The following is a 24,812-nucleotide window of genomic DNA, read 5'->3' on the forward strand; positions in this document are numbered from 1 at the left end:
TATGTTTAGCCTGGAGAAGAGAAGATTATGATAGCCCTGTTTAAATATTTGAAGGGGTGTCACACTGAGGAGGGAACAAGCTTGTTTTCTGCTGCTCCAGAGAACAGGACCAGGAACAATGGATGCAAGCAGCAGGAAAAGAGATTCCACCTCAACATTAGGAGGAACTTCCTGACAGTAAGGGCTGTTTGACTGTGGAATAAACTCCCTTAGAGTGTGGTGGAATCTCCTTCCTTAGAGGTTTTTAAACAGAGGCTGGATGGCCATCTGTCAGGGATGCTTTGAGTGAGAGTTCCTGCATGGCAGAAAGGGGTTGGACTGGATGGCCCTTGCGGTCTCTTCCAACTCTATGATTCTATGAAGTTTATCGCGCTGGTCCTGAAACAGGCCCAGTGCGTTCTAAAACGTGTGTGCGTGTGGGCGCACATGGAACAAGATGGGGCTAAAACATCATCCTTTCCTTGCTCTCATATGGATGCATTTTTAAAAGTAACTTTCTGAGCTCTGAAGATGTATGTGTTTTGCTGGTGTAGGCCTAGCTACCTACTGGATTCAGTGCAAAGGACAAATCCTCATGGATAAAATTATTCCACTGAAATGGGGGGAAAAACTACTTCAGACAATAGGACTCCAAACACATATACAATGTTCTTTCAGATTAATTATCAAATTACGTAAAGTATGTTTTCCCATTTAGTTGTTTCAAGAGTAACTGAGTTTATTCTAGGCTAATAGCAATCTTTAGGAGGAAATGATGCACTCGCGTACCAAGCTGTAGTTTACCATGGAGGAAGGATGCAAACTGGCGTAATTAATGTACTTTAGAGTAAATATTACAAATTTTTTACTTGTGGAGTCACTGGTGGTAAATTGTTTCATCCCACTGAGGAATGTTGTCTGTATGGTTATTTGAAAGGAAATGTATAATGAGCATATTTTAAAAAAATATTATTCTATCTGAAATGTTCCAAAAACCCATAGAAATACAGCCAAAATAAAAGAACAAACATCACATTTAGCCCACACCATAATCCTTCACCCACCATATCCTGGCAGCCTTTTTCATATGCAGAGCAGCACATATTTCACTTTCTGAGTTCCTATGATTGACCTCTGAAAGGGACATCTTTTTCTGCCACTTTCTGATTTACAACTGTATTTGAACTAGATGCACATGTTCAATCATAGCCAACTTTTCTGTTTATAATGTGGATGTACTAGCTCAGACGGATGCCATGGATGGCTGAAAAGACAAACAACGGGTCGTAGAACAGATCAAGCCTGAGCTCTCCCTGGAAGCCAAGATGACTAAATCGAGGCTGTCGTACTTTGGCCACATCATGAGAAGGCATGAGTCATTGCAAAAAATGATGATGGTTGGAAAGATAGTGGACAATAGAAAAAGAGCAAGACCATATACCAAATGGGTAGATTCAATCAAGGAGGCTATGAGCCTGCAGGACCTGATCAGACTGGTTGAGGACTAGGGAGCATACAGACATATCATTAATATAATTAGCAAGGAAATTTCTATACCACTTATCAGTGACCTAGCACTCCCTCAGCAGTTTATAATCTGTAAGCCAACTGCTCCCAACAATCTGGGTATTCATTTTATCAACCTACGAAAGGATGGAAGGCTGAATGGACCTTGGAGCAGTGCCCGGGATTGAGCTCACAGCCTTGTGGCTACACTACTAGCATTTAATCACTGCACCCCCAGGGCTCCCTTGACTCAAAGTAACTCAAGTGCAGTTAACAGCAACAACAACTAGTTCAGGTGCGGCACATTCCAAGTAGATTCCATGCTCTTCAGTGATAACCCTATGATTTGAATTTAACTGCCACAGCTGCATCCTATTGAATCCTGGGGTTTGTAGTTTGGTCAGAGATACTAGAGGAGGTCTCAGGTTGAGAATTCTTAGGCCTGTTACAGACCGCCCCAAAGGGGCAGTCTCGGGCCACTGCCGGTTGCAGTGCAAAGGAGTCGCAGCAGCCAAATCGCGCGACTCCTCCATGCTGCAAAGAAAGAGTGCAAAAATCGCGCTCCTTCCGGCAACCCGGAAGAGACGCCGCAAGTGCCAAAGCACGCACTTGCAGCGTCACTTCCGGGCCGCGATGTGCAGACGCAGAGCGTCTATTACATCAAAATGGCGGCAGCCGTGTGGAACGGCTGCCGCCATTTGTTACAGACTCTGTCCATAACAGGGTAAGGGGCATCTGGAAGAGACGCCCCTTTTTCAAAATGGGACTTCCTAAGGACGTCCCTTATGGCGGTCTGTAACCCGCCTTAGTGTCCATCTCTAAACTGGAAAACCCTGAAGTCCACATGATGTTCCCATGGAATCATGGTGCTATAAACATGTAGTGTGAAAGGGCCCCCGCTCACTTGATATGAGGAATTTTATAAACATCTGAACTGATCCAAATTTTACGTGCCTTTAAACATTTATCTCAGAATATCAAAGAGCACAAGGAAATGTATTTTGAATGCTGAGAGAGTTTCCCCATACAACTTATATTACAGGGCTCAAGGAATATACAGAACACTGACTGGACTAAATAACTCAGCAGCTGTCATAGTCAAAGAAAAATAAATTGCCCCTCTCAAGACTAATATTGTTCATTAAGCATGTATTAAGGTTTCTATAATTTTTACCTCATGGGTTTCTAGAATTTTTGTCTGGCAACAATATTAAAAAAGAACGGAAATGTCTAAATCCTTGTATATATGGGGGCAAATATCTTTTAATATCAATGCTAAAATCTTCAACGAGATTACAAGTGTATTTGGCCAAATTCATTATTAAAAAGGAAAATTCAGTATCTTTCTGTAACAAGATATTCTAAGCTATGTTTCTGAGGAATGGACTGATTACTTTTTTCATAGTTGGGCGTAACAAACCATAAAGAAGAGAAGTAAGATTTGAGAGTTGTGATGAAAGGGTGATAGTCATGAGGGAGTTGAGGGAAGGGTCTCTCTTATTATACTCTTCAGGCACAATTTTGAATGGGGGAAATTGGTCTGCTAAATTATCCATAACAAATGAGTTGTGCCTTATTATCCTCGAAATGCCAGGTATTGGTTGGATTTAACACATAGGATTTGGTCTGGCAATTAGTATACCAACATAACATTAACTAATGTCATTGTAGCAGTGATATGCTGCCTTTGCAGGCAGAGGCAATGCAATAAGCCCCTTGAGTTTTTCGTATTCTAGGTCTGATTATCTGTATTGAACCCTATTCAATTATATTATTCCATCTACTGAGACTATTGTGTGTGTGTGTGTGTGTGTGTGTGTGTGTGTGTGTAAGAAAAAGAAAGTGCAAAAAATACAGATAATAAAGGTGTGTAATATTTGAATTCTGTCTTTTAATACTTGCATGCTGAACTATTTAGGGTATGAAGAGTAAGATTAGTTTGGAGAAATTTTTGTCAACTCTTCTGCTTTGATTTTGCCAGACATATTTCTAATTCACTTCTTGGCTTGAGTAAGGGATGTAATGCATTCCTCAGTGGTTGAAATTATGGTGGAAACTGCAGCAGCTGTTGTTCAAAGGCTGTATACAATTGCAGTGTTTTTTTTAATATATTGAAAGTCATGTTTACATATTTTGTTGGAATTAGTACTAAGAATTGTTTGTTTGTTTGTTTGCATTCAGCTTTTCTTCCAAAATGGAGACTTAAGACTCACACAAAGACTAAAAAAGCTATAGACAGGAACACACTATGTTATAATACCAAAATACAAATAAATTACCCTATGAAAACAAAGAATGCATTAAAAAGAATTGAAAAATACACAATTGAACTAGTAGATGTGGTACCTTTAAAATTTTCAAGGAAGCAAAATACCATGTTGTTCCATTTGAGCTTTCACTTCACTTTTTGGCAAACCTGACGTATTCTTCACTCTTATGAAAGGTGCAGAAAACTAGGGAAGCAATGGATGGGACAATCCATAGCTGCTATATTTCCTGGTAATGCTGTAATATCACTCTTTAGATTGCAACTAAGCAACACAATGCACAAGAAAGACACAGGTGACTGATATTTTAAAGATCTCTGGTGGTTCTTTTCTTCTACCTTCAGGGTTTAGACATGGAACAAAGATGGATGGGTCATTTTTTGTGGTGGTACCCAAGTCTTAGAAGTATACAAGAGTTTAAAGCAAAAAACAATATAAATGTGATAGCTATAATAGAGAGTCAGTGTAATCCTAATGCAAAGAGGTGTTGGTTGTTCAGGGCTAAAATTAGCCAATAGTCCCTTCTTTTGCCTGCTGAGAAGAAATGCTGTTCTGCTGGTAGATCCTTTTTCTTCCAGTCACTCTGAGAGATCAATAAACACAGCATTCTGCCAACAGAACAAGGGCTGTAGCTACCACTCAACTGTTAGATGCAGCAGCAGAATGGAAGTCCTGCTGTCATTTGCTCCATCTGTGTCTCTGCCCTGACCAACAAGATGGTAGTGGAGGACTGTAATTTTTACCCTTTGGTCACAGGCACTGAACTATGCTTGGATACAGAATTGTTTTGCTGGCTGAGACATGCTGACAGAATAGTAAAAGGGGGAGAGAAATGAAGGTGGGGGAATAACGGAGTTTCAAACATCTTTCAGTCCATGGACACAGCCACAAAGTTATTATGACATGTTTATGGGCATTTTGCATCATTTCCAGTATCACCCCAGACTGGTAGAGATTTGTATTCAGCACAGGTTTGGCTGGTGATCATGCCCTGTAAGGATCATGCCCTTCCGCCCCAAGAATAATATGTAATTAGGAATAATCAGTTGACAGGATTTTGATATTTTAAAACTGGTCAATGACTTCCTATCAAATGCCAGGGACTAAAGCAGAGTGAGGAAAGTCCAGGCCATGGGACACCCCTCCAGAAACCCCTCAAAGCCCCCCAATTAAAATTTTGTAGCTGGACTAAAGGAATGTCTTTTCCAAGAAGTGAATATCTTAGGAATCATATGGAACAGAATAAAGGTGCAGAGAAGCAGCATGTGTGTCTAAACTGTGGTAGGCACCATTCCATGGTTAATATTAAAAACTGAATTCTGAATGGTTCTTATTTTGCTCCTTATTACTGGCTGGTTTTGTTGCTTATGTACATTGCTAAAAAAGTATTTCCCTGTCTTCAGTTTTCAAAGCTTTGTTCAAGAGAGTTTGATTAGCTCAATCAGAAGAGTTATTAGACTTGTATTTAACACCTTGCTTACGGGTTGAGTCAACAGTAGAAGCTAATAGCTATAAATATAAACTTAGACATGTTTCCATTAATGATTAAAGCTATTCTTGAAAAGTGCTAAGTTCTTGGATAAGTATTAAATAATTAACAATACTGTTTTTTAATCAATCTAGAACATGCATGACTAAAAATGTTATAAAATGCTCTACAGTTTGCATTTGGTAGCCATTTATTAAGCAAGGTCATGGAGATCTAATTCTGCCTTAGAGCTAGCCATAGTTGATGGGACTGGCAAATGGAGTCAAGCTTCTCAACTTGTCATAATCCCTTGAATGACATCACTTCGTGCTACCAGTCAAATTAAACTGCACCAATGAAAGAACATTCTTGATCTCAGCAGACGTTTCTCCTTTTTCCAGTAAGGAAAAAGAATCTTGTTTCAGTCTTGCTTCTTGTATTTACCCATAAATAATAATAAATAAAAATTTTATTTATATACCGCCCTTCTTAGAATCAGGGCGGTGTACAGCAAATATGCAACATACAGCAATGCAACTATACAAAATTGGTTAAAACAATTCAATAAAAATAATAAAATTCATGCCGGCGAAACAGTGCTGACCACAAAGGGGGGGAGGAAGTATTCTGGGGCAGAGGTCAGGGGTAAGCCTGCTCGAATAAGTAGGTTTTTAGCCCCTTCTTAAATTGGGCTAGGGAAGTGGTTGATCGGAGCTCGAAGGGCAGCGAGTTCCAGAGGTTGGGGGCCGAGATGGAAAAGGCCCTCCTAGAAGTGGAAATATATTTCCCCTCTGGAACTCTTAGCAATTGCTGCCCTGATGATCTGAGTGTGCGGGGCGGATTGTACGGAGAGAGGCGGTCCTCCAGATACCCTGGGCCCAAGCCATTTAGGGCTTTATAGGTAATAACCAACACCTTGTATTGCGCCCGGAAGCGAATAGGCAGCCAATGTAGGTCTTTAAGGACTGGTGTTATATGACTGGCCCTGGCAGCGCCAGTGACCAGTCGGGCTGCCATATTCTGCACAAGTTGCAGCTTCCGGGTATGGTACAAGGGTTGCCCCATGTAGAGCGCACTGCAGAAATCCAGACAAGAGGTTACCAGGGCATGTACAACAGTTTCAAGGTCCCCCCGGTCAAGGTAGGGTCGCAGCTGGTAACAGGTGCTCCTGACCATCGCGTCCACCTGAGATGTAAGGTGGAGCGACGAATCAAGGAGCACCCCCAGGCTGCGTACAGAATCCTTCACGGAGAGCGTGATTCCGTTCAGGACGGGTGGAACCACCGCCAACCCTGAACCGGGAGAACCTATCACAAGTACTTCCGTCTTCTCTGGATTCAGGCTGAGTTTGTTGTCCCTCATCCATCCCATTACCGACTCCAGACAGGCCACGAGAGGAGAGACGCCAACCCCGGTCACTGCATCAGTCGGAGACATGGAGAAAACTATTTGGGTGTCATCAGCGTACTGATAACCCCTCGCCCCATGTCTCCGGATGATCTCTCCCAGCGGTTTCATGTAAATGTTAAAAAGCATGGGAGACAGAATGGCTCCTTGAGGGACCCCAGATGTAAGGGCCCTCTTATCGGAGCACACGTCTCCCAGCTGCACCATCCGGAACCTCCAGGAGAGGTAGGAATGGAACCACTGGAGCGCAGTGCCCCCGATTCCCACCTTCGCCAGGCGCTCCAGAAGGATACCATGGTCTATGGTATCGAAAGCCGCTGAGATGTCCAAGAGCACTAACCGGGACACGCTACCCCTGTCCATGCCCAGACGGAGATCATCGACCAAGGCGACCATAGCAGTCTCAACCCCGTCACCCGCCCGAAAGCCGGTTTGAAATGGGTCTAGATAATCCATTTCATTCAAGACCGATTGAAGCTGGATTGCAACCGCCCGCGGCTCGATCACCTTCCCCAAAAATGGCAATAGTGAGATTGGCCGATAATTATTATGCAACAGGGGGTCGAGGGAGGGCTTTTTTAGTAAAGGTTTTACTATGGCCAATTTCAGATTAGATGGAAATTGCCCATCCCTCAAAGATGTATTAATAATCCGATGTAACAATGAGGTCACAACCGGCCACCCCTGTGCCACTAGCCATGAGGGACAGGGATCGAGAGAGCAAGTTGTCTTCCTAACACTTTCAAGGATCTTGTCCACATCCTCGGTACTGACAGACTCAAACTGATCCAGAATAACCAAATTCACGGAAGCCCTGGATGCCTCTACTCTAGGTTCTGCTCTAAAGCTGGCCTCAAGACCTTCGCTTATCCGAGAGATTTTATCCGCGAAGAAGTTGTTAAAATGGTCACAGCAGGCCTTAGAAGGTTCAAGGATCTGGTTCGGGGCAGGAGGGAGCTGAGTTAGCTCCCTCACTACCCTGAACAACTCTGCCGGACGAGACTCCGCGGACGCGACACGTGCACCATAGAACGAATTCTTAGCTGCATGTATCGCCTCTCCGTAGTCCTCCAAGAGGTGGTCTAGGAGAGTCTTGTCGGATAAGCGCTGGTGTTTTCGCCAGCGGTGCTCTAGCCATCGCAGAACCCGCTTCCTCGCCCGGAGATCTTCCGTATACCAGGGCTTACATTTGGAAGCGGGCCTGAGAGGGCGCTTGGGAGCGATACTGTGTATAGCCTTAGAAAGACCGGTATCCCAGATACCGGTCAGGGCATCAACAGAGTCGCCGTCATTTCCAACCATAAGCCCCTCTAGGGCTTCCTGGAACCTGTTGGGTTCCATCAGCCTTCGAGGGTGGACCATTCTAATAGGTCCGCCGCCTCCGGGAGGGATCTGGGTAGAAGCCTTGATCACTGCCTCTACCAGGAAGTGATCCGTCCATGACAGGGGGGAAATATTAGTTATTTCTGCCCACGGATTTTCCATGCCCGTACAAAAGACCATATCGAGCGTATTACCCGCAGAATGCGTTGGACCCGAGACCAGTTGAGACAGGCCCATGGAAGTCATGGTATCCATGAATTCGCGAACCGCACCGGATGGAACATAGCTGGCCGCGAGGGGAATGTTGAAGTCGCCCAGGACCAGTAGCCTGGGCGATTCCAACAGTACCTCCGAGACCAGCTGTGTCAGCTAGTTAAGGGAGTCTGTTAGCGCACGAGGTGGCCGGTACACCAACAGAATCCCTAGACTGTCTCTGGCCTTCAGGGTCAGGTAAATACACTCGATATAGGAAGTTTGACGAACATGGTTCCTGGAAAGAGGCAAGGTGTTCTTATGGATCAAGGCGACACCCCCCCCCCGCCCACCTAACCTGGTCTGGTCCTTCACTGAGTACCCGGCAGGTAGGGCCTGGGCCCACACAACTTCCCCTCCAGGCCCAAGCCAGGTCTCAGTAATGCAAGCCAGGTCACAGTTGTTATCCTCGATTAGATCATGAATGAAGTGGGACTTGTTCTTGATGGACCTGGCATTGCACAGGAGCAGAGTCAGGGTTTGTGGTATGGTTGGAGTGACCCTCAGGTCCCTTTGGTTAGGAGAGGGACAGGAAGGAGAGATAGGTATTAGGCATCGATCTCTCCTTCCCCTGTAACGCGAGTCCATTCTCCTACCGCCATACCTCCCCCTGCCCCAGACTACCTCAATAGGAGCTCCGCTCGCACTAAATGGACTATCCTCCACCTCCCCAGCCAAAACATCCCCCACTTCCATATCCTCCCCCTCCCCCCACAGTACCGCAATAAAGACGAAGAGAAATCACAGTGAACATTCTTCGTCTAAAAGCCGGCAAAAGTGCGTCTCCCCTGCCCTCTAGCAAGTCAAGTCCTCTAACGGCCCTTGGAAAAACGCCGCTCCGGCGGCAAGAGAAGTCCTCTGGGCCGCTGCCCAGGTGGAGGAGGGCGGGCGGCGTCTTCTGGGGGAGACCGGGAGCTGGCTTTATGGGGCCGCTCTCACCGGCCCCGCCCCCTTGGAAAAACGCCGCTCCGGCGGCATTAATGGGCCTCATTTTGGGTTAACTGACCCAAGGAGGTTCATATCTTGCTTTATCTATCATCTTGAAAATCACCATAGCCTTAGCGGGTGGGAACAGAAAGCAGAAATGAAGCGAGAGTGTCATGGCTTTCTCTGTTCCTTATTGCATGATGTTGTAATGCTTCAGTCCCACAGCAGATGGTCATAAAAGCATAAAAGGAACTGATTTTTCCAGCTAGAAAAAAGATGTGATCTTACAATCATCTCTCATGGGAAGAGAACAGAAGCACTACAACTTCATGTGGTAAGGCACAAAGAACGCTGTTACTCTTTCACTCCATTTCTGATTTTTTTTATCATGCAATAAAGATCTGTATGACCGTGGGGCAGTTGATCTCTTTCTCTTATAGCTCACACTTTTAAAAAGTTAATGGAGGGAGTAGCCAGATGGAATGCCAGCAAAGAGTGAAGTAAAAGGCAAGACCCTGGACAGTTACAAGTGGAATTCAAGCTGAAAAGTCACACAAGCAGATTCAAATGTTGCTTTAGCAGGTAACGTTTCTAGGCTGAGATATTAACAGGGCTGAACTCCTGGTTGGCTAGTACATCCTGTTCTCGGGAAACTATTGATCAGACTTCAGTTCCCACAACATTGGGAAGAGGGCAGCTCCATGATTGTTTCCCACCTGGAGTTGTTGGAATCCTTGGCACACCAAGGTGACTGACTTTCTCCAGGAGGTTGTTACAAAATGGGGCTCTCCCTTTCCAGAGGCCTCTGGAGAAGTGGGGCCACCTGTAGCCACTATAGCAGATAATACCTTCTCCAACATGCACACACCTATACGCACACCACTCTTCAGAGTCCATGGTATCATTCTCCAAGCAGGAGGAATCTGATCCTAAGCCCATGATCGAAGGGCAGAATGAAGATTTAATTTTAAAAAGTTCTTGCAGGTCGGATGGGGAATGAGGGAAGAGTAGGCACACAATAAAACAAATGATCTGCTGTTCTCTTTTAATAGCAGAGAGGGTGACTGTGTTTCTTTGCTGCTTGAAAGTCTCTTGTCTCCTAAGGACAGCTAGGTGTGATGCCACAGAGAGCTCATTAGTACAAGGAAAAGAAGAAAAACAGGTGAGGAGGCATGATGAAATTAGTAAGCGTGTTTAATTTGCAATTTAACTTTGACAGCTAAAATAATGTTTGAAATTGCAAATTCCATATCACATAGAAATTAAGCAGCCAGGGCCCCCAAGCATTGTTTGACGTTTTGGAGAGAGGAGCAGGGCAACATAGTAGCACCAGCTACCATTCCCAATATCCCCATGTGTGACAACTCCAGTCATACCCTTCCCACATTAGTGGAAAAGTGAAGGTGGAGTCTCTGTGTGCTCAGTTGAAAATACTCCTTGCAGTTGGGAGCCTTGAACAATCTGCCTCCTGGCCTCTGCATTTAATGAAGGAAGTCTGGCGGTGGATCCAGTGCAAGCAAGCATTGTTTTCCGTATTTTTGACAAGGTTGAAATTCTACCTCAGAGCTACAAGAAAGAATGGTTAGGATGATTACCTGCAATTTTACGCAACATATATTGGGTCTCTAATTACATTGACATATCAAGCCCTAAAGTCTTGACTTTTCATGGTTGTCAGAAAGTGTGAAAGGTCAAGACAACAAACTGCACAGGAAAGAAGATTTAAAAAATAAATATAATGATCTGCACCTCAGGCCAGCCTTCAGTGATTGTTAACTAATTAACTATCTCTGTATTTCAGACAAAAGAGCAAAATAATGTCATGGGAAAGTAACAGGAGAATAACCTAAGAGGTGCAGACAAGACAGTTTTTCAAATGAGTAAAATACCTAAACAATGGGGGAGGGAGTACTCATGATATAATTGCAAAAAATTTAGCTCCCATTAAACTGAAAGACAGGTTGAAAAATGCATGATCGCAATTAAGGTACTTTGACCAAAAGAAAAGAAATTGGCATTTGGTCTGAGTGATTTAGGCTCCCCAACCAGTGTCGGAGTGAAAAATAAACCAACAAAGAATGCTTGCAAATGTCACTGCCCCATGAAGGCCTAATATGGGAAGACTTTGTGGAGTTCCTCTAACTATGTCCATATACCAATGCAATTGACACCACCAGGCAGAAAGGATTCTCCCATCATCTGCAGTTTCCCATTTATCCACACATCAGTTCTAGAGGGTCCAAGGAACCTCCAGAGCAGATTTGGAGATGGAGGAAAATGAAAAAAAGTTCCATTGTATGACTTCCGCTGCAAGTAAAGAGAAGTCCACTTGCATGATACAGGATGGAACCATTAGGTATATTCATATGAGTTTAGTCCTCCCATATTACTATTGAATGGTGTAGAATTGAGGGACAAAGCTGTGTTAGTCTGGAATATCAGTATGCAGAAGGATCTCATAGCACCTTTGAGACAAATTGTGTGAAAGAAGTAACATAAGCTTCCATAGATTAGGGGTGCATCTACACTGTAGAAATAATGCAGTTTGATGCCACTTTATGTGCTGTAGCTGCATCCTATGGAATCCTGGCACTATAGTTTTATAAAATCTTTGCCCTTCTTTGCTGAAGGGTGCTATTTAACTGGATTCACCCAAATAAAACATGGCATGAAGAAGAGAATTAAAAACAGGGAATAAAACTGGCCACAAGAATTGGTCCAGACCCTAGTCAAGCATGCTGAAAATTTTTGCTTATAGTCTGATTCACTTTAGGCCTCAACTAGAGTTGAGATTAGCAAAACTGAAAGTTCATGCCTCTCACTGTTTAGCACTGCAAATTTGTAAAAAAAAAATGGCTGCTGGCTTCTTTCCCCCCACTTAGAACTGGATGGAATTCACAAGTGCAGTAACATTTTAAGAAAGGATTATACCCATTTAGTAAAACACCAGGGAAATATTTAGGAAACGTGTGTGTGAAAGTCTGATGCGCTTCCTAAACATCAGGGAATTGTCCCCTCATCTCTAGCATCCCTGAATCATTCAGGGAACATTCCCATTAACAGTTGGCGCTGGTGTGCAAATCTTCTTAGACTCAAGCAAGTCTAGATTTAGGGGGGAAATAGCAGAACTGGAAGATATTTCCCCAAGTAGTTGTCTCTGCAGAGGAAATAAAAGTTGTCAAGTTTCAAATGTATAGGTTCTGTTATTTTTGTTTGTATAAGAGCAGCTTTTAATATTGGGAAGATATCCCAAAAGAGCATGTGCTCTTTTGGATTCTTGTAGACCGTTATTCAAAAAAAATAACAGACAGCACACATGTGGTCTTGTGTAAGAAATCTGCAAAGATTCAGAAGAATAGCTAGATCAGTCTTTGTGGAAGAGGAATCCTAAAATTTGCCTTTGGGGAGTGTTTCATATTTCCTTCTCTTTCAAGAGTGGCATTATCTGCATGAAAATGGCACACAGCATAGAAATTTGGAAACTTTCAGATGAATGGGTGCTGGATAGCTCTGATAACTGGAAACCAGTTTAAATAATAAATTTGAGAAAAATGTGTACTACCATGAAGTAGTTCTTTAACTGTTTATTATTATTTTTCTTCTTCTTTGATTTAATAGTTAAGGTGAGAGAAAAAATAGAGTAAAAATGAACATCATATCATTAATGAAATAGGCTTATTTCCACTATCCTACATGCCTACCACTGTCTTTATTTTCATATTTCATGTATTTACAGTGAGGTGGATTTTGTATTTTGAAATTTCAGGAAAATGCCAGCCATAAAAGACACACTTTCCTTTTAATGTCCTACCATCAATGTAATGACTGAAACTGCACAAATATGTTGGAAGTGGAAAAGGCCTCCCTGTCTGTACACAAGGGGAAAAGGGAAGGAGGTTGGGACGAATATGAGAAAAGAAAGAGGGAGAAGTAAACCATTATAGCCAAATACAATGTTTTAGTATCTGTGCGAAAATATAACAGAAGACAAAACCCACCTATCCGTCTTTAGTTTCCAAGAAGACACTTTTGGATTTATTACTAACCCAGTCTCTTTAGAGGAAAAGCCAAGAGGTTGTTATATTGAGAGGTGGAGCATGCTATAGATCTTGAGATTTCCGAACTGGATGTGTGCAGTCAATAGTAAAATCACTGTTCTTGGGGGGAAAAAAATCTTGCATATTACTTGACAGCTGGTAAGATGTACCCTTGACAACTGCTCTGGTTAATCAGGGGTGTAAATGAAGCTGCTGCTTCAGTGTTCTGCAGCAGTCATTTCAAATTCTCTCCTTAATATCAACCATTTACAGGTAAACGCATCTTGATTTTTGAACCCCCCAAGTGGTATGTTAAGCTGATAGAGATTGCTTGTTATGCAAGGGTAGGGAAATAGTGGGGAATGGATGGGGGGGAGAGATTCCATGTCTCCATTTAAATGCCTCAGCCTCCTGGTACAAATTGCAGAGGTTCTTGTAAGCAATGCATGTGATTATTTGTCAAAAGCCTGGATGGCTTCCTATTTATAGGGTCTAGTTGGCTGTCACTGTGAAATCCCTATTGGTACTCGGCACAGTAGCTTACTGCATCCTTTTCTGCTGGCACAAGGTCAGAGCCTATTGCTGGGGTGTCAGCTCGACTTTTTTTTTACCCTCTCTGATTTGACATTTTAATTTTTGTTGGATCTGCGTTGCAATCCCCAGGAAACACGGCCGTGGTGATATCACTGTATACAAAATGTAATTGATGTAAACAAAATTTTCCTAAGTATGTTTGCACAAGCATGGATGCACTATTTTTTTTAACGTGATTACATTAGGTAATTATAATGCATGAGTGCAGTTAGGAAAATCGTATGTCTCTGGACCTATCCTCATCCATATTGTCAAAAGTGTAATCAGTTTAAAATACTTTGCCATGTTTCCCTTGATATAAGCAGGAAGCTGAAGCAATCATGCTGTCAATTAGGGCTTAAGTTAGACTTTTCAATGACTAGAGAGATTTGGCAAGCGGGAGGGGGGCACATCCAGAAATGCATTTCCAATTTCCATGTTCTGCCGCGAATCTTTACTGCCACCTTGTGGCTTTCAACGACAGACAGACCCTTACTGCCCTTGGCAGAAAATGGTGCATCCTTGACTTGCTGTTAGCATTGCCAGGCTTTTAAAACTGCAATAAGGGACCATAGAAATTCATGACATGTAGGACAGATAATCAAGAAGTAACTATTAACAATTAACAAGTTTCTACCTAAATATCAAATGAAAATCCATGATTTTTCAGTTCATTCAGCCTTGTGACTCTGTGTAAAATTAACATTTTGTTCACATTCTTAAATTACAAAATGTACTTAGTGCTATCTTTATGAAGGGCCCAAACCCAAAAATGCAAGATATTTTGGAATTTTGTTTAGTCCATGTAAAAGGAAAAGCTTCCCAGCCCTCAACTAGAGGACACCTGCTAGCCCTATAAGGGACAAACTTTCTGGCCCTCAAATAAGGGGCATCGTTTATAATAAGAGATGCCTGGCAACCTTAGTTGTAGATCCAGAGAAAATATTTGCTTGGGCTCTGTTCTGCGAGCAAACCATTTGAATTTGGAAATGCCTCAGTATTAGTTGGCTCCATCAGGTTCTGTTTAACAGCAGCTGCAAGCTAGAAATAGCAATCCACAGCTTCTTAATAAATACATACCCTTGGCAACAAATGAAGCTAGGAAGTGTGCGGGTCGGTAATCATGGCAGGATAAATAATGGAAGTGCTCTGTATTTATTATGAACTCATATATTAAATGGCAAAGGAATTAATCAACGTGTAATCAGAAGTGATATTAATCTGAAGGTGAATCTTGGTTTCTCTTTTATGAGCTTGAAAAGGCTATATATTTGGTGAGATCATAAAACTTCCAAGTCAGATCTTGATTGTTTTGGTTCTCATATAGTGTCTTTAGCGAATTAAAAAAAGTGTTACTTATGATATCCATGTATAAACTCACAGACAGGATGCAAGAGATCCACTGAACCCCAATACAACATGATACATAAGTGCATGTCCTTCAGTCTGGAGGCAAAGATCTAAATCCCATCTTCCCTGGAAGATGTCCGAGAAATTCACTGTCTCTCACTTTCCATCTTTCGTATATGTAAAATGGGTGCAATTGCAATGTACCTCACAAGCTCACTGTGATCTGGCAAATACAACAAAAGCTGTAAAGCACTTTGCAAATTAAAAATGTTTGATCAATTATGGTCCGCTCTAATCAAGGACTCCAGAAACATTGCTATGTTAAATCTGGGTCAGCTGAATTGTGGATTGCCATTATAACCAAAATGGGTTTTAGTAAATGGCTTATACTCAGAAAATGGCTCAACAAATTAAGCTGAAACTTTTCTTTGCAGGAGAGGTGAGTTTCAGGATGACCTTGATGATTTTGAGGGGAAGGGTTAAAACATGGCATAGCAGTTTAAAGTTTGATGATCACACTCACAAGCTTGACAAATGTTGCATAGCGGTTTTGTCGTAGCACTTGCTAAGGTTCAATTTCTTGACTCTTTCTTCAGGAAATGGTTTGTTCTGTCAGGTCAAGGGAAGGTCTAGTACATGCTTTGCCCCAGTTAATGGTGTAACATGTTCATAGCTGCCTTTGTTAAAATTTGATTCTTCAGCTCATTTTATCTAATAAAGCTCATTAGTTCTCTATGGGGGCATGCTCAGTAGCTTCTTCTAAAGTGGCCAGGAAAGTGGGGTTCGGAGAGGGGGGGTGACTTCGGCTAGTTATCATGGAGACGGGAGAGAATAACAGAGAGGATGGAGTTATTGTACCAGTTAAAGCCAAAGAAGGAAATGATTTCATGAATCTTAGCTTAGCTTTATTGCTTTGTAAAGACAGAATTTCACCATTCTGAGTAGTGTGCCATGGGGCAGCTGGTAGCCTCTATGGCACCTGGAGCATAGAACTGACTCTGAATTTCAGTTTGAACGTTAAAGAAGCTTCCCAAGGAGCTGAATGTTTCAACATCTTGGACAGCTCTGTTAAAGTTTAAACTCAAACCCAGAGTGGATTTACTATCCCACTGATATGGAAGTCACTGGCTGCCACAGATTATGTGTGAACACAAGATGGACAGAAGGAGGTGCCTATCAAAGATGGTCCTGGGACTTCTGAACTTTTGTCTCTGATGCCTGAGGGCTTGACTGAAACAGAAATGTACTATACATGCGCTGAGAAGCAACTCCTTTTGTCTCTGCCAAGCCATACATTTAACACAGGCAGCAACAAGACACAGACACATGCAAACACATATATACACACTAGCATGAATACACATCCAAGCACATACATTTCTCTATACACACCAGACTTAATTTAGTGTAACAGTAGGTTCCTTTGAGGATGCATTTGCACTGCAGAAATAATCCAGGTTGACACCACTTTCACTGTCATGGTTCAGTGCTGTGGAGTTCTGGAAATTGAAATTTTGTCATACATTTAAACTTGTGGAGCCACAGCAGTTCCCAGGATTCCATAGTACTGAGCCATGGCAGTTAAAGTGGTGTTAACCTGGATTATTTCTGCAGAGCAGGTGCAGCCTGAATGTGAAGGTCCCATTTTGCAGGTTAAAATCAATTCTTAGTCTCAGGGACTAGAGCTAAAGGGAAAATGCAAGTGAACTGTTTCAAAGGTGCAAAAAACATGCCTTCAATAGTTGGACAGTGAACTTCCATGTTCAAGTACAGGCAGTGTCAGAATTACTTCTCAGGCTTGACGGTATGACTAGGGAGGTTTTTACTTATGAATTCCCCTTGTAGCTTCTCCCTTGTGCTGAGGTCTCCCCACAAGGCAAGATAACCAGTAGATTATGATCGTTTTAATTAAAAAAATACCGAAACACTTTGATGAATTTTTAAGGTAATCACCTTACTGGATGTTCTTTTTAAAAACAAAATTAAAAGAATGGGTAACTATGAATGCCCAGGTGTTTAAGCCCTATAACTTCCATCAGCTTTAACCAACATAGCCAATAATGTGGGGATTGCAGTACAAAAATATCTGGAAGGCCACAGTTGAAAATTGGGACATTAACAACATCAGAGTGTGAACACAAGGATACGGCCAGGCAAAGAGAGGGCAGAAGTTATTAATGTGGAAGAATGCAAAAAAACATTTAAGTGGACAGTCCTTGGAATTTATATTCTGAATTCAGGGAAGCCTGGGAAAGTGCAGGGAAAGCCCAGGTCAATATCTTGTGTGCATGTGCAGCATGATAAACAATTAATATAATATAAATGCCTTTGTAAAGCCCTACTCAAAATTATTGTATGCGCTCTGTGTTCACGTGCACACCCTCCAAGGTGGGTGGAGAGAAGAAAACCAATAACACTAAGCCTTATAATAAGGTTTAGGGAAATCTCAAAACTAAAAGAACCTACAGAACATGAAAAGGAGAAAATATTTTCAAACCAGGAATGCTTCTCTGCAATATTCATGTTATTTTAGAGAAATAGAGCAGGAATCTGAAATCTATTAAAGGGGGTATCTGTGTGTAAGAGATTGAAAATGAGAGACAACCTGGTATACACTTCTAGGGATGCTAAATCCAAAGGGCATCCCTTCATAGAAAGTCAAAAGAAGTCACAGGATATTGAAGCTGACCACTGATGAGTAGCTAAAATAGCTCATTGCTTTACTGGTCAGGGCAAGATTCTACCCTTTCTTCTCTGCTGGAGCAGGAGAACAAGGCTTTCGCCTGCTGGGCTAACTGAAGCTTTGGAAATTTGCAGCAGATGCAATTGGGGTTTTTTTAGAAGAAAGGAAAAAACATATGTCTGAAAGAAAAGTACTGGGTTATTTTAAAACAAATGGTGGAAACAGTAGTACAGAGGACTAGTTGTGGCCATTCTGGCTGATCCATGAGTATGTACTTGCTTGCTGTTGGAATACATGGTGTATGTTTTGTACTATATTTCTGTATCCACATGCAACTGAATGGGCTAAGAAATCTAGTTTCAGCTACCTTTTTCCAAATAATTGATAGCTATAGGATATCTGTGAGACCTAAGTGTGATTCAGGAGCACACTGCATTAAAAAAAAAAACCTAAACATTAAACAGTTTTGCATGTATATTTTGTTCAGTTGGGTCTTCTAGCCCTTTCTTTCTTTCTGACTAGGAGTGGACTGAAAGTAAACTGTGTCAGTATTTGTAATTGTAAATTGGTTCCCTGGAGGATTAGAAGAAAGTGCCAGTGTAGTGTAGTGGTTTGAGAATTGTATTGGACTCTAGAAGACTACAGTTTGAATCCCTGCTTGGGCATGGAAACCCACTGGATGACCTTGGTAAGTCACTCTCCCTCAGCCTCAGAAAAAGGCAAAGGCAAATTTGAAGAAATCTTACCAAGAAAACCCTGTGATAGGTTTGCCTTAGAATCGCCGTAAGTATCATCAACAGGACTAGATGAGATTACACAAGGTTGTTCGGTGCAAAAACATTTTTAAAACTGATTTATTTTAGTGTCCCTTTCTATATTAGGAATTTGTACTGCAGCTAAAACATTCAGTTTGTAATTGAATTAAACATATGATTTACATGTGACATTTAAAATCCTGTAATGCTTTTCCCGATGGGAAAGGTAGCTTTTATGTTATACAAAGAAATACAACCACATGGTTCCTGAAAATATACATGGGATATTTAGTGTGTTTTAAAACTGTTCCTGATAGCTGACGGGACTTCAGAAATCAATCCTTTAATTCGCTATTTTCTAAAATAGTTACTTCCCTCAAACAGACCCTTCATTAACTAATTCTTAATTAGTTGCATCCAGGCTACCACTCCAATATTATTGAAATCAGTATTTTGTTTCTTCTCCTCAGATAAGGCCACCCTACTACTTGCTTGTTCATTATTTAATTTTTAATAGATTTATTTATTTATTTATAATGGTTATTTTTTTAAAAAATGTACTCTTCTCCTTTCAGGAAACTATATTTCTTAATACAGAACTCCACTTGTGGTTAAAGGGGCAGGTAATGGAACATGGAAATTGCCATGAAACCACAAAATGCAAGACAAGTAATATTAAAAGGAAATTGGGAAGCCTGCAACCTCTTTTGCCAGATGCATCAATACCACGTTGCCAATTCTACACTAGTCAAGCTGATGCTGTAGTTGTGCTTTGGTGGTGGTGTTTGCCTTCAAGTCGTTTCCGATATATGATGACCCACAGGGTTTTCTTGGCAAGTTTCACCAGAGGGGGGGGATGCCATTGCCATCCTCTGGGGCTGAGAAACTGTGACTTGCCCAAAGTCACCCAGTGGGTTTCCATGACAAAGTGGGGATTTGAACCCTGGTCTCCCAGTGTCCTAGTCCAACTCTTAAAACACTATATCACACTGGTGAAAATAATCACCAAAAACCAGCTTTAAAAAAAAAAAAGACGAGGTCAGCAAACAGAAGACAGAAATTGTTATCTTCATTATTGAGATCCTTCCCAATAACTGAAGTGACTGTATGACCATATGAGCCTGACCTTTAAAGATCTTTTGTGGAGGCCCTTCTCTTTGTCTCGCCATACTCACAGGCACTCTCTGGTGGAGGTACTTTTTTGGTAACTGCTCCCAGGCTCTGGATCTTCCTTTCTAGAGAAGTTAGACTAGCTACTTTCTTGTTATCTTTCCCTAGGCAAGTGAAGACTTTCTCATTTCAGCAAGCCTCTGATTGCACTGGAAGGGAGCATTTAAGAATATACTGTATTGTCTATGCTGTATTTGTTGGGATTTGTTTTTGTTTTTAATTATCATACTTTTAACTACTTTTACTTCTATTAGTAGTTTAATTATGTGGGGTGTTTTATTTTTAATAAACTTTTATATGATGTGAACTTTAGCTGTACCTGTTTTTACTGACTGAGAAAAATAAAATATATAAAAGGAAGGAAGTAAAGAAGACAAAATCTGAGCTGTATCATCTGGAAAAAATGGCTAGTGTGGAAACAAATAGTATGTCATTATGGACTCATTATTCCTGTGACTCTGAGGCTGAGGAGAACCCAAAATGTTGCCTTGAAAAACACATAGATTTTATGAAATACTGCAATATTCTTATTTTGTTACACTATCTATTTCAACTTGAACTTTGATGTTAGTGAAATTCAGTGGCAATCCCACGAGTTACCTAAAGTAAGATGCAAGAACCATTAGAAGAGACCAGCAGGGTCAAACCAAAGGTCCTTCAAGTCTAAAACCTTGCTTTTTACCATGACCAAGACCAGCAGTGTACCTAACATATTGGACACCTGCAGATCATTTTTAACACCCCCTCTGACAAAATTATTTTCAGTAATAATCATGAAATAGAACAAATAACAGGAGAGATGCAGACAGTGAAAATTCTCCTATTGAACCTGGTATATATAATAATGACAGTAAAAAATGAATGAATTAATTAATCTTACCTGTCTTAACTGTGTGCTGGTATGCTTATAGAAAGAAAGAAGCTCTACTCTTTGTACATAGCACAGACCACAAAACTGCAGCATCCACCTGGGAAATTTTGGATAACAAAAGCAAGCTCTTCTCCCCAAGACTAGAGGGACCTCATTTTCTGTGGTCTATCTCTGTTTCCAAAATGGCCCAGAGAGCATTTTTTAAGTAATGAAAGACTGATTTATATTTTAGAACGAGCTTTTGTGAATAGCAGTCCAGTTATCTGATGAAGTGGGTCGATGTCCACAAATACTGATGCTAAAATATAAATAAATTAGTCTAGTCTAGATTAGTCTACTTTCTCAATTTTAATCCCAGTTCATTTTCAAAAAGAAGTGATAACTTTCACCCCATTCCATCCTTTCAACTTTACTTGAGGAATTTCCAAGGGGAAAAGGAAGGGGAGAAGGCATACTTAATTTGATGCGGATTGTGAGAGCCTTCTGCCCAGCACAGATTTCTGACTTCTGAACTCTGCTTCTTTTTTTTGATACCTCAGGCAAGGGGAGCCACCATTGCACCCCTTCATTTTGTGCACCCAGGGTGGAGCACTACCACCACCCCAGCCCACATTAGGATGCCACTGACCAAGAAACTCTTGGTGGACTTCTTGAGTGACTTAAAGAAACCCAAAGAAAGTGGGCATCAAGCTAGTGGTCCTTCTCCTTCAGTTCTCCATCTATTCAGGGCCATGCCACCTCTGGCTGTGGACATCCCATAGGGCCACCATCACCAAGTGACCTGCTAATACCTTCCATACATTTCTTAAATCTCATTTAAAAACTGATCATTGTGCAGGCATTGCAGTATTGGAAACCAGAACTTTTTTTTTTCAGGGCAAATAAACATTTTATGGCTTCATGAGAACCTGTACCATAACTATTTCCTTTTCTTTTTATCTGTGAGGACCTTGAGTCCCATTCCTGGATAAAGGGAGCATATAAATAAAATACCAAGAAAATTAAATACATAAAAATGATTTTTGATTAGACCCATAACATGGAAATCCTAGACTTAACGTGTTAATACCATCATCCTTTGAAAGCTGTAGGTTTTCTGTGACTACCACTGTGGAGATTTGAAGTAGTAGTTGATTAAGCCTTGTCATCATTGCTGTTTTTAACATAGGGTCAAGTCAGTATCTTATGGTATAATGTTAATTATGAAAAATACAGCTTTGGAATGTCTTGAGGCAATAACCTCAGGTGTTTTTTCCCCATTCTTTTCTAATTGGATCTGCTGGACATGTTATTGCAAAAAAACCTTCAATGTGTGAATCTGTCTGCTGAGTTTATATGCAAAAACCCTGGCCTATTTTTAATTGGGAAATTAATTTTTTTGGTTTTTTTTTTTATTGTAAAGAAAATATTTCCACATCAGTTGCAGACATGATATGCACAAATACTTATACACTGTTAAGTGAACTTTTTTTGTAAGTTTGCAGTGTGCCCTGTAATACTGATCTTCATATAGCTGTAATCAATTGCAAGTTCACATGCATTACTAATCATAATAAATATAAATATATATCTAAGATCCAGTATGCTGTAGTGGTTTGAGCACTGGACTTCAACTCTGGAGATCAGGGTTTGATTCCCTGCTCAAGCACAAAAACTCACTTGAGCAAGTTATACTCCCAGCCTAAGAGGATGGCAATGGCAAACCCCCTCTGAAGAAACTTACCAAGAAAACCTTATGATAGATTTGCCTTAGGTCAAATCAAAAATGACTTGGAGGCACACAATAACAAAACTAGTAGTAGCAACTTTGTTCTAGGGAATCTGTCTGTGGGAGCCGATAGGCTTGCAAAACCATTTGGATTTTCAGTGAAGCATTGAATCATGTGCATAATGTCTACCAACCACCTAGTAACACATTGGCCTTGAAGGCTCCCTCATAGAAGACAAAGCCAGTTACTGTATACAGTATTGTGTGCAGTACTTAGAAAATTCCTTTCTAGACTACAGCTCCCCAGCTACCATGGCCCTTGTGAAAATATTTCACAGATTCCCCCCCCCCCCGTAAAAAAGTAAAAGGCCACAAGTTTCCCACTCCTGCCCTACCTGTTTGTCATTCCCCTCCCCTCTTTCTATTAATGAGGAATAGGTTTGATGGCTCAGCATGGCATAGTGATTTGAGTGTTGGACCACAACACAGGAGACAAGGGATCAATTCCCAGCTTGGCCATGAAACTCACTTGGTGATCTTGGGCAAGTCACATCCTCTCAACCTCAGGGGAATGCAACGGCAAACCTCTGAACAACTCTGCCAAGAAAACCCCATGCTAGGTTAGGGTCGCCGTAAGTCGTAAACAGCCACAACAAACATGTTTGATATTATTCCTGCCTCATGCAGCCTAGTTCTCTCCCTAAGCATGCAAGAGATTCATGCGTGAGCACATCTGAGCACAGATGGATCTCTTGATTGGGGTACAAATGTTACCATTAGGTTGCCAGGCGCAAATGTTAAGTGGGATTTCAAAATGAAGCATGGCGAGAAAGAATGCTTTCACAGAATTGAGTGCTCATTTTAATTAAGCTCTTAGCCATTATCTTCTTGCATTTGACAACCACTGAAATAATAATTAGCACTCTTGATTTTTCCCCTCCGAAAATAATAATTTAAAAACAATTATGTGAATGCCATCCTTTGGGAGAGGGGTTGTATTGTTGATAATGTGTATAGCATTTCCTTACCGATTTTATCACATTGGAAAAGCCCCAAAGAATTCTCTACAGTTTATTGAACATTCCTGGTGTTTATATTATGTGTTTGCTTAACCTTGTCTCCTTCTTTATCTCTGAAGCTCAGTACCAGAGTATACATTAACAGCATCCTTCATGAGTTGTGATAAGTCTATCGCAGTGTAATCTTGATGCTCAGAGGTATTGCCTCTTATTTTGCTTTCCATTTTTATTTCCTTTGTAGTCCAGGGAAAGGGAGATGTCTCTCTATAAAGTTCACTATCATTTAAGGCTGATGGTACTTGTTCAACAATCACCTACACAAGGGAAAGTTTATATCAGCGACAGTGCACACTTAACAGCTTATCAGTATCTGCTTACACCTGTAAAATTTCTTACAGCCATACTCTTTTATCCTATGTGCATTCTGAATGCTTTAAGAACAAGCAATAATAACAACATCAGCAACAACAAATAACAGGAAACTTTTTAAAAAGGGGGAAAATCTTTGGTTTTCTTCTAGAAGTCCACATAGCTTGCTTACCTTCCACATTGTTCTTTCCAAGAGTGTGACCCACTTCATCTACCTTACAGTTGGGACACCAGTGGACAGACAGTAGGATTCATGTGAAAGTACTAATGGCTCAGTTTTACTGTAGTTGCCTCTACATAAACAGTAATCCAGTCTGACACCACTTTAACTGCCATGGCTCAATGCTATGGAATTCTGGGAATTGTAGTTTTGCACGACATTTAGACTTCTCTGTCAGAAAGCTCTGATGCCACAAAAATCTACAATTCCCAGAATTTAAGAGAATGGAGCCATGACAGTGGTATTAAATTAGATTATTTCTCTAGTGTAGAAGCAGCCTATCTAATGTCCACATATATAGAACTCAAGCTTTGGCGTTGATTCATACATGGTTTGTCTATCAATTTTCCTATGAATTGTGAGTCAACTAACAATCCTAAATTCTCTCACAGAGATTTATATCGGGACTCTAATCTGCCTGAACCAGGCTTTTCTTCCAGAGTAAAACTCTCATGCCAACATCATGTTTTTATAACATTGCCTAATGTCATCTTAAATAATCACGGGTTCTTGTGCTTCCTTCCAGATATGTACTGCCTTTTGGCAATCCTGAAGGTTATTGCCTGATTGAAATGACTGCAAGTGAAAATTCTCCTGTACGTCAGGAAATCTCTCTGCAACATCAGCTGACTCAGGTGAGCATACAAAGCAGAACCTGAACTTTAATGTTAGCGTATCTATTTTAATGTCTCTCATAAGGCACTGGAAGCATAATTTACTACCTTCACTTTTTTTGTAATTAATTGAAATGAAACCTGTTAAATCTCCTGGTCACTTAGGAATTTTGCACTGAAATTAACACTATTGCTTCTGCATAACTTTGATTGATTTCAAAGGAATGTGTGGGGGCAAATCTCCTGGTGGGTATATGGAAATAGAAATGGTTTAATAGTGATTACAGTGTTTCCTTCTTCCATCCATATATCCC

At 41.2% G+C, this 24,812-nt stretch overlaps 1 protein-coding gene across 1 annotated transcript in view; it reads left to right on the top strand.

Annotated features, from left to right (window-relative positions):
* Positions 1-24,812, top strand: part of EYS (EGF-like photoreceptor maintenance factor) — a 670,725-nt gene that overhangs the window by 539,535 nt on the left and 106,378 nt on the right. The window contains exon 21 of the mRNA XM_089530993.1: positions 24,411-24,519. Coding sequence (XP_089387119.1) covers positions 24,411-24,519 — 109 coding nt within the window. The remainder of the gene's footprint in view (positions 1-24,410; positions 24,520-24,812) is intronic.

The sequence above is a fragment of the Sceloporus occidentalis genome, unplaced genomic scaffold (genome assembly GCF_023333645.1).
Source record: "Sceloporus occidentalis isolate IW3139 unplaced genomic scaffold, rSceOcc1.0.p SCAF_6, whole genome shotgun sequence".
Taxonomy (NCBI): Eukaryota; Metazoa; Chordata; class Lepidosauria; order Squamata; family Phrynosomatidae; genus Sceloporus; species Sceloporus occidentalis.